General features: G+C 40.4%; 1 protein-coding gene across 1 annotated transcript; it reads right to left on the reverse strand.

Moving 5' to 3' along the window:
* Positions 1-3,563: 3,563 nt before the first annotated feature.
* Positions 3,564-4,230, reverse strand: LOC133562317 (hepcidin-like). Its single transcript, XM_061916399.1, has 3 exons — positions 4,050-4,230; positions 3,895-3,978; positions 3,564-3,807 (listed from the first exon to the last, which is right to left on the reverse strand). Exons 1-3 carry the CDS (start codon positions 4,125-4,127, stop codon positions 3,712-3,714), a joined length of 258 nt encoding a protein of 85 aa, XP_061772383.1. The 5' UTR covers positions 4,128-4,230; the 3' UTR covers positions 3,564-3,711.
* Positions 4,231-13,806: the final 9,576 nt, after the last annotated feature.

The following is a 13,806-nucleotide window of genomic DNA, read 5'->3' on the forward strand; positions in this document are numbered from 1 at the left end:
GGGGAAGACCCAGGACACGTTGGGAAGACTATGTCTCCCGGCTGGCCTGGGAACGCCTCGGGATCCCCCGGGAAGAGCTAGACGAAGTGGAAGTCTGGGTTTCCCTGCTTAGGCTGTTGCCCCCGCGACCCGACCTCGGATAAGCGGAAGATGATGGATGATGGATGGAACCCCAAACATGTCTTTTTCAAAGCCTGCGGTGAAGAGAAAGGTTAGTGATGAACAAAGACAATTCCAGGAAAAGTGGGAGATGCAATATTTTTTATTAAATAAGCCCGACGTGTCTTATTTGCACAGACAAAGTTGCGGTGCAGAAGGGACACAATTTGAAACGTCATTATACAATTAGACATGCTGAGGAGTATGCACATTTAAAAAAAAAAAAAAACTTTTCTCGCGGCCCAGCCTCACCCAGATTCTGCATCCAGTGGCCCCCAGGTGAATTGAGTTTGAGACCCTTGACATAGGTGTTTTAAATGACTATTTGAACTGGTGAGATACAGGTATACAGACTTTTACGGGAAACAAAGATAAAACACTGCCTGAAGGCCAGGAATTCCCGGTGTTATAACACGGACACTGATGCAATCTCTTCCTGCATGCAAGCGCAGTACATCCAGTTACTGATAAAGCAACAGGGGCCATGTAAGTATCAACAGGAGCATGGCTAACATAACATAATAAAGCACATAATAAGAGGTCATATTAATGATTTTTTTTCTACATTTAAAACACTTTTTTTGTGGTCTACATCAGTGGTTCTCAACCTTTTTTCAGTGACGTACCCCCTGTGAATTTTTTTTTTTAATTCAAGTACCCCCTAATCAGAGCAAAGCACTTTTGGTTGAAAAAAAGAGATAAAGAAGTAAAATACAGCACTATGTCATCAGTTTTTGATTTTATAAAATGTATATCAGTGCAAAAAATGCTCATTTCTAGTGGTCATTCTTGAACTATTTGGAAAATAATATATAAAAATAACTAAAAACTTGTTGAAAAATAATTTAGTGATTAATTTATAAATAAAGATTTCTAAACATAGAAGTAATCATCAACTTAAAGTGACCTCTTTGGGGATTGTAATAGAGATCCATCTGGATTCATGAACTTAATTCTAAACATTTATTCACAAAAAAATAAATCTTTAACATCAATATTTATGGAACATGTCCACAAAAAAATCTAGCTGTCAACACTGAATATTACTTTGTTGCTTTTTTCCCCCCACGGTTTATGAACTTACATTCATATTTTGTTGAAGTATTATTCAATAAATATATTTATAAAGGATTTTTGAATTGTTGCTATTTTTAGAATATTTAAAAAAAATCTCACGTACCCCTTGGCATACCTTCAAGTATCCCCAGGGGTACGCGTACCCCCATTTGAGAACCACTGGTCTACATGATATGTAATGGGGGTCTTTGGTCTAAATTTTGCATTGATTATGTTTTACAGACCTTCTACAGCTGCACTTTTTTTGGTGGGCGGTCTTATTTACAGTATGTAAATATATATATATATGTTTTAGTGCAAAATAAAAAATTAAAGTTTATGAGTTTGAACATCAAATATCTTGTATTTGTAGTGCATTCAATTGAATCCATCCATCCATCCATTTGCTTATATAAGTTGAAAATGACTTGCAAATCATCCATCCATCCATTTCTACCGCTTATTCCCTTTCGGGGTCGCGGGGGGCGCTGGCGCCTATCTCAGCTACAATCGGGCGGAAGGCGGGGTACACCCTGGACAAGTCGCCACCTCATCGCAGGGTCGAAACAGATAGACAGACAACATTCATTCTGAGGCAGACGCACTAACCCCTCTGGGTGGCAGAGGGGTTAGTGCGTCTGCCTCACAATACGAAGGTCCTGCTGTCCTGGGTTCAATTCCAGGCTGAGGATCTTTCTGTGTGGAGTTTGCATGTTCTCCCCGTGAATGCGTGGGTTCCCTCCGGGTACTCCGGCTTCCTCCCACTTCCAAAGACATGCACCTGGGGATAGGTTGATTGGCAACAGTAAATTGGCCCTAGTGTGTGAATGTGAGTGTGAATGTTGTCTGTCTATTTGTTTCGGCCCTGCGATGAGGTGGCGACTTGTCCAGGGTGTACCCCGCCTTCCGCCCGATTGTAGCTGAGATAGGCGCCAGCGCCCCCCGCGACCCCGAAAGGGAATAAGTGGTAGAAAATGGATGGATGGATGATTTGCAAGTCATTGTATTCCATTTATATTTACATATAGTATTGTGGGCGGTATAGCTCGGTAGTATCATGTCTGTTCATGTTTTTGTTTAGTTATGTTCTGTTTTGCTTAAGACTCCATTATTTCTTTTTTTTCCACTTCCTTGTTTGTCTTATTACCATGCCAACCAATTACTTTTCACCTTGTCCCCATGTCACGCACCTGTTTTCACCAATCACCATAGTATTATTTAAGCCACAGTTACCAGGTAGCCAGTCTGGCAACATCACGGTCTATCACCCTCCATCCCCTGCCACGCACCTTGCTATCCATGCCAATGATCCATGCCCCGTTTTTCGGCCACAGTGTTATCGTTTTGGTTATTCATAGTTCTGCCATTGTGCAAGTTTTAGTTAATGCCCATAGTGTTGCCTTAGTGCAAGTTTTTGTTTTTCATAGCCAAGTTTTTGTACCGCCACTGTGCGCGCCTTTTGTTTGCCTACTTTGTAGTTTTTTTTATCGTGTAAAATAAAAAGATTTCTTTACCTTCACGCCGTTTCCACTCCATTCGCTTGGCACCTCGGGAAAACAATCCAAGTCCAAGTCCTAGTCCTGACAGGTAGGTAGAGCGGCCGTGCCAGCAACTTGAGGGTTGCAGGTTCTATCCCCGCTTCCGCCATCCTAGTCACTGCCGTTGTGTCCTTGGGCAAGACACTTTACCCACCTGCTCCCAGTGCCACCCACACTGGTTTAAATGTAAAAATTTAAGCATTTTGAGTCCCTAAAGAAAAAGCGCTATTCAAATATAATTCACTTCACTTCACTTCTAACACAATTTCCTAACTCATATGGAAACGGGGTTTGTACATCTGTCAGTCCCCTCTTAAATCGTATTGAAATATTTAGTCGTATTAACAATAAAATAAATTACAGCAAAATCGGAAGATGAGAAGTACTCCAGCACCGTGTATGTAAATTATGTTCTGGCACAATAAGACAAAATACAAGCAACAACTCTGCATCAAGGGATGGAATTGGCGGTTAAGTCACCAAAAATAAATCCTGTGCGTGGCCAGCGCTGCTGCTCACTGCTCCCCTCACCTCCCAGGGGGTGATCAAGGGAGATGGGTCAAAGGCAGAGAATAATTTCGCCACACCTAGTGTGTGTGTGACAATCATGGGTACTTTAACTTTATAAGACAGAAATACAAACAAAATTACATCAATATTCATGGTTGTTTTTATTTAATCCAAATGTAAGCATTCTACTGACCCCCAAAGCAAATATGATGGTTGGCCTTATTTCCTCTTAGCTTCACTAATTTGTCAAGTAATTTAAACTAAAATAAAAATATACATACAGTAAAATAAACCCAAATATATGTTATTTTGATGTTTATTGATTGCACATGAACAATTTACAGCTGATGTTGATGACGTAACAAAAACTGTTATTCAACCCAATGACGGTGGTTTAAAAAAAGGACACATCGCATGAATGATGATTTCAGGAAAGTTGTTACAGGTCTTAGAATCTGCAACACAGTCCACAAACACCACGTTTGCAGCAGCCGCAGCAGAAGCGACATGTGAAGCCTCGCTTCTGTCTGTTGGTATACGGCATCTGTGTGACAAAAGACAACAGACGTGATCAAGGTGTTCCACTTTGCTAACGTGTTGGAGACAAATCCATCCAAGTTAGTCAACAGACCTTCCAGGATCCCTCAAAGTCCACGTCGTATGCGACAACTGGACCGTCACTGTCCTTGTCCATCACCTCCTCCAGCTCTTGTGTCTGTTCATCAATTGAACATGTTCATAAATAAACATGTCTACTTTTCTTCAATAAGTCATGTTGATACTCACTTTACTGGCTGAGCTCTCCTGAAGATAAATACAGGCCAGAATAATGGCCACTGCAAGAACAACACTGGGAGTCTTCATCTTGGATTGATTGCAGTTGTTCTACTCTGAGAGTAAAGCAAGTGGATTCTTCTGATCTTGTTGATCCTGTCTGATGGAGGACTTTGCTGAACATGCTCCTATTTATACTCACTTTGACCATGGTTGCTTCATCACGGGCCGACCCTGCATCCAGTAGTAGATTACATGACTCTCTTTGTGATGATGGGAAGCACACTGGGAATGTTTTACCTACAGACAGTACAACATTCTTCAGTCAATCAATCAATCAAAGTGTATTTATATAGCCCTTAATCGCAAGTGTCTCAAAGGGATGCACAAGACACAACAACATCCTCGGCTCAGATCACACATCAAGATCTTTATGTGTGTGATTTGTTTTTTATCCACTAATAGTCCATCCATCCATCCATCCATTTTCTACCGCTTATTCCCTTTTTGGGGTCGCGGGGGGCGCTGGCGCCTATCTCAGCTACAATCGGGCGGAAGGCGGGGTACACCCTGGACAAGTCGCCACCTCATCGCAGGGCCAACACAGATAGACAGACAACATTCACACTCACATTCACACACTAGGGCCAATTTAGTGTTGCCAATCAACCTATCCCCAGGTGCATGTTTTTGGAAGTGGGAGGAAGCCTGAGTACCCGGAGGGAACCCACGCATTCACGGGGAGAACATGCAAACTCCACACAGAAAGATCCCGAGCCTGGATTTGAACCCAGGACTGCAGGACCTTCGTATTGTGAGGCAGACGCACTAACCCCTCTGCCACCGTGAAGCCTTCCACTAATAGTCAGTTTCCCAATATCATATCAGTTCAGTTAGGAACATTTTGTCCTCAACTAGTCAATAATCAACAGAGGTGAGTATACCAACAGACTCTTATTTTGTTAGCGCAGGCGCGATGGAGCGACACTTTTATTGTGAAAACAGGAACTGCGCGAACAGTCTTTAGGCTTTTGACGGGAAGTACGGTTGAAATAAAAAGTGTCATTTTTCCTTTCCACTTTTGATTGATTGATTGAAACTTTTATTAGTAGATTGCACAGTACAGCACATATTCAGTACAATTGACCACTAAATGCTAACACCCCAATACGTTTTTTCAACATGTTTAAGTCCGATTCGACGTGTGACGGTCATGTGACCGCCTGGCTCTGTTTGATTGGTGAAACGTAGTCATGCATATCCTACGTTGAAGCTCTGTCATAAACCAAAACAAACATTAACAGATCGATAAAAAAAAAAAGTAGCGAGTAGCGAGTGGATAAATGGAGCGGAGTAAAAGTAGCGTTTCTTCTCTATAAATATACTCAATTAAAAGTAAAAGTATGTTGCATAAAAACTACTCGTAGAAGTACAATTTATTCCAAAAGTTACTCAAGTAAATGTAACGGAGTAAATGTAGCGCGTTACTACCCACCTCTGATAAATAATAACCATAAAACATCTTGTCAATTCCATCCATCCATCCATTTTCTACCGCTCGTCTCAGCTGCAGTGACGTGCGGTCAACTAAACACCGAGTGAGGCATACATACTTTTTGTTCTTATTTTTTGTTTTACTTAAATTCATATGTGCAGCTCCAGTCATTGTTGATTTAGGTTGCACATTAGAGTCACAGGAAAGAAAAAGGGAGTTATTCGCTTTCATAAAAACGTTATCATAATGATAATATGATATGATAAATGGGTCCAAAAACTATTTGATAAAGTTGTTATTAAATACTTTTTGGTCCCATTTGCTTTTGACAAAATAAACCAAGTATTGTGAGTGTAAATTACCTTTCTGTATTTGTATCTGAAGCAGCAATAGCTATCCTCCATGAAAACGTACTTTGTATGATCGCATTCATTTTGTCTTAAAGTCCAGTTTAGAGAAGTATTTCATCTTGGATACAGTATATAATCCTCCATATTGGCAGAAACATTCATTTAATTCAATTTCATTCCAAGAAATTAAACAATATTTTTGCATCTGACAAAAAACACCCACACATGCTGGCTTACTGTAATAAAAATGCCATATTTGTTAGAAATACAGTTAAAGAAATAAAAAAAAAAAAAATACTGGCTTCCGCTGGAGAGATCTGTCTGCTAGCTTGAGCGTTTCCACTTCTCCCAGTGTGGCGAGTCAGAGTACTGCTGAGGCATTGAAATATGTATTGCCCCCTACCTTGAGGCAGAGGTACTTGCTGCCTCAAGACCTGCCTTTTCCACATGGCAACAAGCATGCGCCCCCTTGCACGCACGTCCAATACACGCTGTGTGTTGCCGTGGAGGCGCCGCCTGTGTCTGCCTCACTTCTCATCTGCTGCGTTGTTCTGATCAGGAAACATGGAATTTCCACGATTTTGACCATGAAATTTATCAAAATATACAGGAACCACACCAAAATCACACAGAAAGCATAAACGAAAATAGAAATATTAAAACTTATTTTATTTTATTACTTCGTTTTGGAACATCTCATGGTTGCATAAAAACTACTCGTAGAAGTACAATTTATCCCAAAAGTTACTCAAGTAAATGTAACGGAGTAAATGTAGCGCGTTACTACCCACCTCTGATAATCAATAACCATAAAACATCTTGTCAATTCCATCCATCCATCCATTTTCAGTTAAAGAAATAAAAAAAAAATAAAAAAAAAAATGCTGGCTTCCGCTGGAGAGATCTGTGTCTGCTAGCTTGAGCGCCCCCACTTCTCCCAGTGTGGCGAGTCAGAGTACTGCTGAGGCATTGAAAGATGTATTGCCCCCTACCTTGAGGCAGAGGTACTTGCTGCCTCAAGACCTGCCTTTTCCACATGGCAACAAGCATGCGCCCCCTTGCAAGCACGTCCAATACACGCTGTGTGTAGCCGTGGAGGCGCCGCCTGTGTCTGCCTCTCTTCTCATCTGCTGCGTTGTTTTGATCAGGAAACATGGATTTTCCGCGATTTTGACCATGAAAATGATCAAAATATACAGGAACCACACCAAAATCACACAGAAAGCATAAACGAAAATATAAATATTAAAACTTATTTTATTTTATTACTTCGTTTTGGAACATCTCATGGTTAAGCCACCTGGCGGCAGGTGACGCCCTGCCTCACTTGCCTCCCCTGACAGCACGTCACTGCTCTGCTGCATTCGGGTGGAAGGCAGCGTACACCCTAGACAAGTCGCCACCTCATCGCAGATCTTGTCAATTCATGTACACTTAATCAACATTTGGATATCCAGACAAATTGAATACCTTACAAGACTGAGAACAGTCCTTACATATCAGCAACCATGGTATTACAATGTACAAAGTATCTTAATCGACAATACTATCGAAATGAATCTTGAAATGATTTAAGATTATAGACTTACTATCCACCGAGAAGGGCTTCTTATCCATGGTATGAGTATTATGGCGCTGCTGTAGTGGCTGCTGTTGGCAGGATCTCTGTGCTCTTGTGTCATCCTTTTTTGTTTCCCTCTTGTTTTCATGTGTTATTATATTTTTTTGCCTTTTGGTCCGGGACCCTTTAGGACTGTGTGACAAGGGGTGGCACTTTCGTGACCTCTGCAGTGCTTTTTTGTGGACTTCTGGATCTGCCTCCAGGGAGCCTTTTGGCCATGGAGACCAGCTGCTGGGTCTCTGCCACACCGGAGTCGGTTTGGAGGGACTGGAGGAAATGCGGATGAGGGGACAGGACTGCGGAGCTAGCACTGAGCGCTGGGACGGAGAGGCTTGACGGTGTCTTGGCTGGGTGAGCAGGTGTCGGACACCTCAGTCACCTTGGACGTATCCTCGCTCATCCATGCGGACTGGACACTGGCCGAGAGTGGAGTCGGCTGTCTTGGTTGCTTTGTTGGGTCTGCTCCTGTCTCTGGCCATGCTCCCTCCACCCCAGCGGACGATGGCGTGGAACACCGCAGAGGCCACCACAGTGGATATGTTTCTTTTACTTTTTATTCATAGCTGTATGTAGAAGTGTCTGGTTGTATCTGCTGCTTTAATGTCTTTAATGATTTCTGTGTTCTTTGATGTTTGATGTTTCCCTCTTACACACATGTGAGAGGGATGTGTACTATGGCTATGAGTTGTTTTTTTCCCTTGGCCTCAGTCTGCACCCCCTCTCCAGGGCCCAGGCTTAGACAGATTTTTTTATTTTATTTTAATCTTCTATTTTTTTTGCCCATCCCCCCCCCACCCCTGTTTACCTGTATCTCATCTGTTTAGTAAGGGGCGCTGGAAGCCGGCAGACCCGTCAGCGATCCTGTTCTGTCTCCCTGTAATGTTTGTCTGATCTTGAATGGGAATGTGCTGAAAATTTTAATTTTCCTGAAGGAACTCTCCTGACGGAATAAATAAAGTACTATCTATTCTATCTAATATATTGTGGCGCTAATCCATTAAGATATTTAAAAACAATAGTTTAAAATTAATCCTAAAATGAACTAGGAGCCAGTGAAGGGTGCTAAAATGGGGGTAATGTGTTCATGTTTTTAGAGCCAGTTAAAGGCGAGCAGCAGCATTTTGGACCAACTGCAATCGAGCAATTGAGGCCTGGTCCATTCCAACGCAGATGGACTTGCAGTAGTCCAAACGTGATGAAATAAAAGCATAGATTACCCGCTCAAAGCCGTTAAGAGACAAAACTGATTAATTTTTTTGCTAAAAGTCTTAGATGTCAAAAACTAGATTCCAATTTAATGTAATTGTCAAACTTAAAACCAAAATTTGTGATTGTGGGTTTTAACTAAGGCATCTGGTGGATCAGGTCACTGGGGGCAGCATTCTGTTAAACCCACCTAGTAGTGGCAAAAAAAAAAATCTATGTTTTTTTTTCAATGTGTATTTGTCTTAAAATGACTTTTAAGTATGCCATTTGTAAGTGGAAGTTAAAACTCTAATATGCAAAGCAAAATCCATTCATCAACAACACCCAGAAACGCCGCCGGCTTCGCTGGGCCTGAGCTCATCTAAGATGGACTGATGCAATGTGTAAAAGTGTTCTGTGGTCTGACAAGTTCACATTTCAAATTGTGTTTGGAAACTTTGGACGTTGTGTCCTCCAGAACAAAGAGGAAAAGAACCATCCGGATTGTTATAAGCGCAAAGTTGAAAAGACAGCATCTGTGGTGTATTATTGCCCAAGACATGGGTAACTTACACATCTGTGAAGGTACCAAAAATGCTGAAAGGTACATACTGTACAGGTTTTGGAGCAACATATGTTGCCATCCAAGCAACCTTAACCCCTGCTTATTTCAACAACGCCACTTGGCTTCGTAGTAAAAGAGTGCAGGTACTGGACTGGCCTGCCTTTAGTCCAGACCTGTCTCCCATTGAAAATGTGTGGCACATTATGAAGGCTAAAATACCACAACGGAGACCCCGGACTGTTGAACAACTGTACATCAAGCAAGAATGGGAAATAATTCCACCTGAAAAGTTTCAGTCTAAAAATATTTGTATCCTCAGTTCCAAAACTTTTACTGAGTGTTGTTAAAAGGAAAGGCCATGTCACACAGTGGTAAAAATGCCTGTGTGCCAACTTATTTGCAAAGTGTTGCTCTCATTAAATTCTAAATTAATGATTATTTGCACAAAAAACAAAGTGTTTCTCGGATAGAACATTAAATATCTTGTCTTTGCAGTTTATTCAATTGAATATAAGTTGAGAAGGATTTGCAAATCATTGTATTCTGTTTTTATTTGCAAATTACACAACGTACCAACTTATTTTTGGAAACTTTAGACGTTGTGTCCTCCAGAACAAAGAGGAAAAGAACCATCTGGATTGTTATAAGCGCAAAGTTGAAAAGACAGCATCTGTGGTGTATTATTGCCCAAGACATGGGTAACTTACACATCTGTAAAGGCACCAAAAATGCTGAAAGGTACATACTGTACAGGTTTTGGAGCAACATATGTTGCCATCCAAGCAACCTTAACCCCTGCTTATTTCAACAACGCCCCTTGGCTTCGTAGTAAAAGAGTGCAGGTACTGGACTGGCCTGCCTGTAGTCCAGACCTGTCTCCCATTGAAAATGTGTGGCACATTATGAAGGCTAAAATACCACAACGGAGACCCCGGACTGTTGAACAACTTAAGCTGTACATCAAGCAAGAATGGGAAATAATTCCACCTGAAAAGTTTCAGTCTAAAAATATTTGTATCCTCAGTTCCAAAACTTTTACTGAGTGTTGTTAAAAGGAAAGGCCATGTCACACAGTGGTAAAAATGCCTGTGTGCCAACTTATTTGCAAAGTGTTGCTCTCATTAAATTCTAAATTAATGATTATTTGCACAAAAAACAAAGTGTTTCTCGGATAGAACATTAAATATCTTGTCTTTGCAGTTTATTCAATTGAATATAAATTGAGAAGGATTAGCAAATCATTGTATTCTGTTTTTATTTACAAATTACACAACGTACCAACTTATTTTTGGAAACTTTAGACGTTGTGTCCTCCAGAACAAAGAGGAAAAGAACCATCCGGATTGTTATAAGCGCAAAGTTGAAAATACAGCATCTGTGGTGTATTATTGCCCAAGACTTGGGTAACTTACACATCTGTGAAGGCACCAAAAATTCTCAAAAGGTACATACTGTACAGGTTTTGGAGCAACATATGTTGCCATCCAAGCAACCTTAACCCCTGCTTATTTCAACAACGCCACTTGGCTTCGTAGTAAAAGAGTGCAGGTACTGGACTGGCCTGCCTGTAGTCCAGACCTGTCTCCCATTGAAAATGTGTGGCACATTATGAAGGCTAAAATACCACAACGGAGACCCCGGACTGTTGAACAACTTAAGCTGTACATCAAGCAAGAATGGGAAATAATTCCACCTGAAAAGCTTCAGTCTAAAAATATTTGTATCCTCAGTTCCAAAACTTTTACTGAGTGTTGTTAAAAGGAAAGGCCATGTCACACAGTGGTAAAAATGCCTGTGTGCCAACTTATTTGCAAAGTGTTGCTCTCATTAAATTCTAAATTAATGATTATTTGCACAAAAAACAAAGTGTTTCTCGGATAGAACATTAAATATCTTGTCTTTGCAGTTTATTCAATTGAATATAAGTTGAGAAGGATTTGCAAATCATTGTATTCTGTTTTTATTTGCAAATTACACAACGTACCAACTTATTTTTGGAAACTTTAGACGTTGTGTCCTCCAGAACAAAGAGGAAAAGAACCATCTGGATTGTTATAAGCGCAAAGTTGAAAAGACAGCATCTGTGGTGTATTATTGCCCAAGACATGGGTAACTTACACATCTGTAAAGGCACCAAAAATGCTGAAAGGTACATACTGTACAGGTTTTGGAGCAACATATGTTGCCATCCAAGCAACCTTAACCCCTGCTTATTTCAACAACGCCCCTTGGCTTCGTAGTAAAAGAGTGCAGGTACTGGACTGGCCTGCCTGTAGTCCAGACCTGTCTCCCATTGAAAATGTGTGGCACATTATGAAGGCTAAAATACCACAACGGAGACCCCGGACTGTTGAACAACTTAAGCTGTACATCAAGCAAGAATGGGAAATAATTCCACCTGAAAAGTTTCAGTCTAAAAATATTTGTATCCTCAGTTCCAAAACTTTTACTGAGTGTTGTTAAAAGGAAAGGCCATGTCACACAGTGGTAAAAATGCCTGTGTGCCAACTTATTTGCAAAGTGTTGCTCTCATTAAATTCTAAATTAATGATTATTTGCACAAAAAACAAAGTGTTTCTCGGATAGAACATTAAATATCTTGTCTTTGCAGTTTATTCAATTGAATATAAATTGAGAAGGATTAGCAAATCATTGTATTCTGTTTTTATTTACAAATTACACAACGTACCAACTTATTTTTGGAAACTTTAGACGTTGTGTCCTCCAGAACAAAGAGGAAAAGAACCATCCGGATTGTTATAAGCGCAAAGTTGAAAATACAGCATCTGTGGTGTATTATTGCCCAAGACTTGGGTAACTTACACATCTGTGAAGGCACCAAAAATTCTCAAAAGGTACATACTGTACAGGTTTTGGAGCAACATATGTTGCCATCCAAGCAACCTTAACCCCTGCTTATTTCAACAACGCCACTTGGCTTCGTAGTAAAAGAGTGCAGGTACTGGACTGGCCTGCCTGTAGTCCAGACCTGTCTCCCATTGAAAATGTGTGGCACATTATGAAGGCTAAAATACCACAACGGAGACCCCGGACTGTTGAACAACTTAAGCTGTACATCAAGCAAGAATGGGAAATAATTCCACCTGAAAAGCTTCAGTCTAAAAATATTTGTATCCTCAGTTCCAAAACTTTTACTGAGTGTTGTTAAAAGGAAAGGCCATGTCACACAGTGGTAAAAATGCCTGTGTGCCAACTTATTTGCAAAGTGTTGCTCTCATTAAATTCTAAATTAATGATTATTTGCACAAAAAACAAAGTGTTTCTCGGATAGAACATTAAATATCTTGTCTTTGCAGTTTATTCAATTGAATATAAGTTGAGAAGGATTTGCAAATCATTGTATTCTGTTTTTATTTACAAATTACACAACGTACCAACTTATTTTTGGAAACTTTAGACGTTGTGTCCTCCAGAACAAAGAGGAAAAGAACCATCCGGATTGTTATAAGCGCAAAGTTGAAAAGACAGCATCTGTGGTGTATTATTGCCCAAGACATGGGTAACTTACACATCTGTGAAGGCACCAAAAATTCTCAAAAGGTACATACTGTACAGGTTTTGGAGCAACATATGTTGCCATCCAAGCAACCTTAACCCCTGCTTATTTCAACAACGCCACTTGGCTTCGTTGTAAAAGAGTGCAGGTACTGGACTGGCCTGCCTGTAGTCCAGACCTGTCTCCCATTGAAAATGTGTGGCACATTATGAAGGCTAAAATACCACAACGGAGACCCCGGACTGTTGAACAACTTAAGCTGTACATCAAGCAAGAATGGGAAATAATTCCACCTGAAAAGTTTCAGTCTAAAAATATTTGTATCCTCAGTTCCAAAACTTTTACTGAGTGTTGTTAAAAGGAAAGGCCATGTAACACAGTGGTAAAAATGCCTGCGTGCCAACTTATTTGCAAAGTGTTGCTCTCATTAAATTCTAAATTAATGATTATTTGCACAAAAAACAAAGTGTTTCTCGGATAGAACATTAAATATCTTGTCTTTGCAGTTTATTCAATTGAATATAAGTTGAGAAGGATTTGCAAATCATTGTATTCTGTTTTTATTTACAATTTACACAACGTACCAACTTTACAGCTTTTGGGTTTTGTACATTGATGGCACTGCTCTTACACACAAATCACCAAAAATGTTGTGGACCAACAGTAAACTTGGCAAAGTGAAGACTAATGGTTTCTCAGGTTGCACAACAACGTAATACGTTTCTACACTGATGATTAGGACAGCTCACCACCTTGTTCCTGTTGTTTCACTGAAGGCATCGCATTTCAAAATTCACATTAGATTTCAAAATATCAAATCCTAAGTTTTTCTTTTTGTGTCAGTAAATTTGAATATTTGAAACTTTGCACGGTATATTGGGTTTATTTATACAAACAGGTCACATGCATGAAGAATGATCCACTGTCATGAGGTGAGAAATCCCCAGTGTGCTTCTCATAATCACACATTCATTCCTGGATGCAGGGTCTGCCCGTGATGAAGCAACCATGGTCAAAGTGAGTATAAATAGGAGCA

This window comes from Nerophis ophidion, linkage group LG11 (genome assembly GCF_033978795.1).
Source record: "Nerophis ophidion isolate RoL-2023_Sa linkage group LG11, RoL_Noph_v1.0, whole genome shotgun sequence".
NCBI classification, from domain to species: Eukaryota; Metazoa; Chordata; class Actinopteri; order Syngnathiformes; family Syngnathidae; genus Nerophis; species Nerophis ophidion.

Excerpts from the sequence above, each read along its gene's own strand:
- LOC133562317 (XM_061916399.1), bottom strand. The coding sequence starts at position 4,127 with ATGAAGACTCCCAGTGTTGTTCTTGCAGTGGCCATTATTCTGGCCTGT. Across the intron at positions 3,979-4,049 it reads AGGAGAGCTCAGCCAGTAAA|ACACAAGAGCTGGAGGAGGT; the intron begins GTGAGTATCAAC and ends ATTGATGAACAG. Across the intron at positions 3,808-3,894 it reads ACTTTGAGGGATCCTGGAAG|ATGCCGTATACCAACAGACA; the intron begins GTCTGTTGACTA and ends TTTGTCACACAG.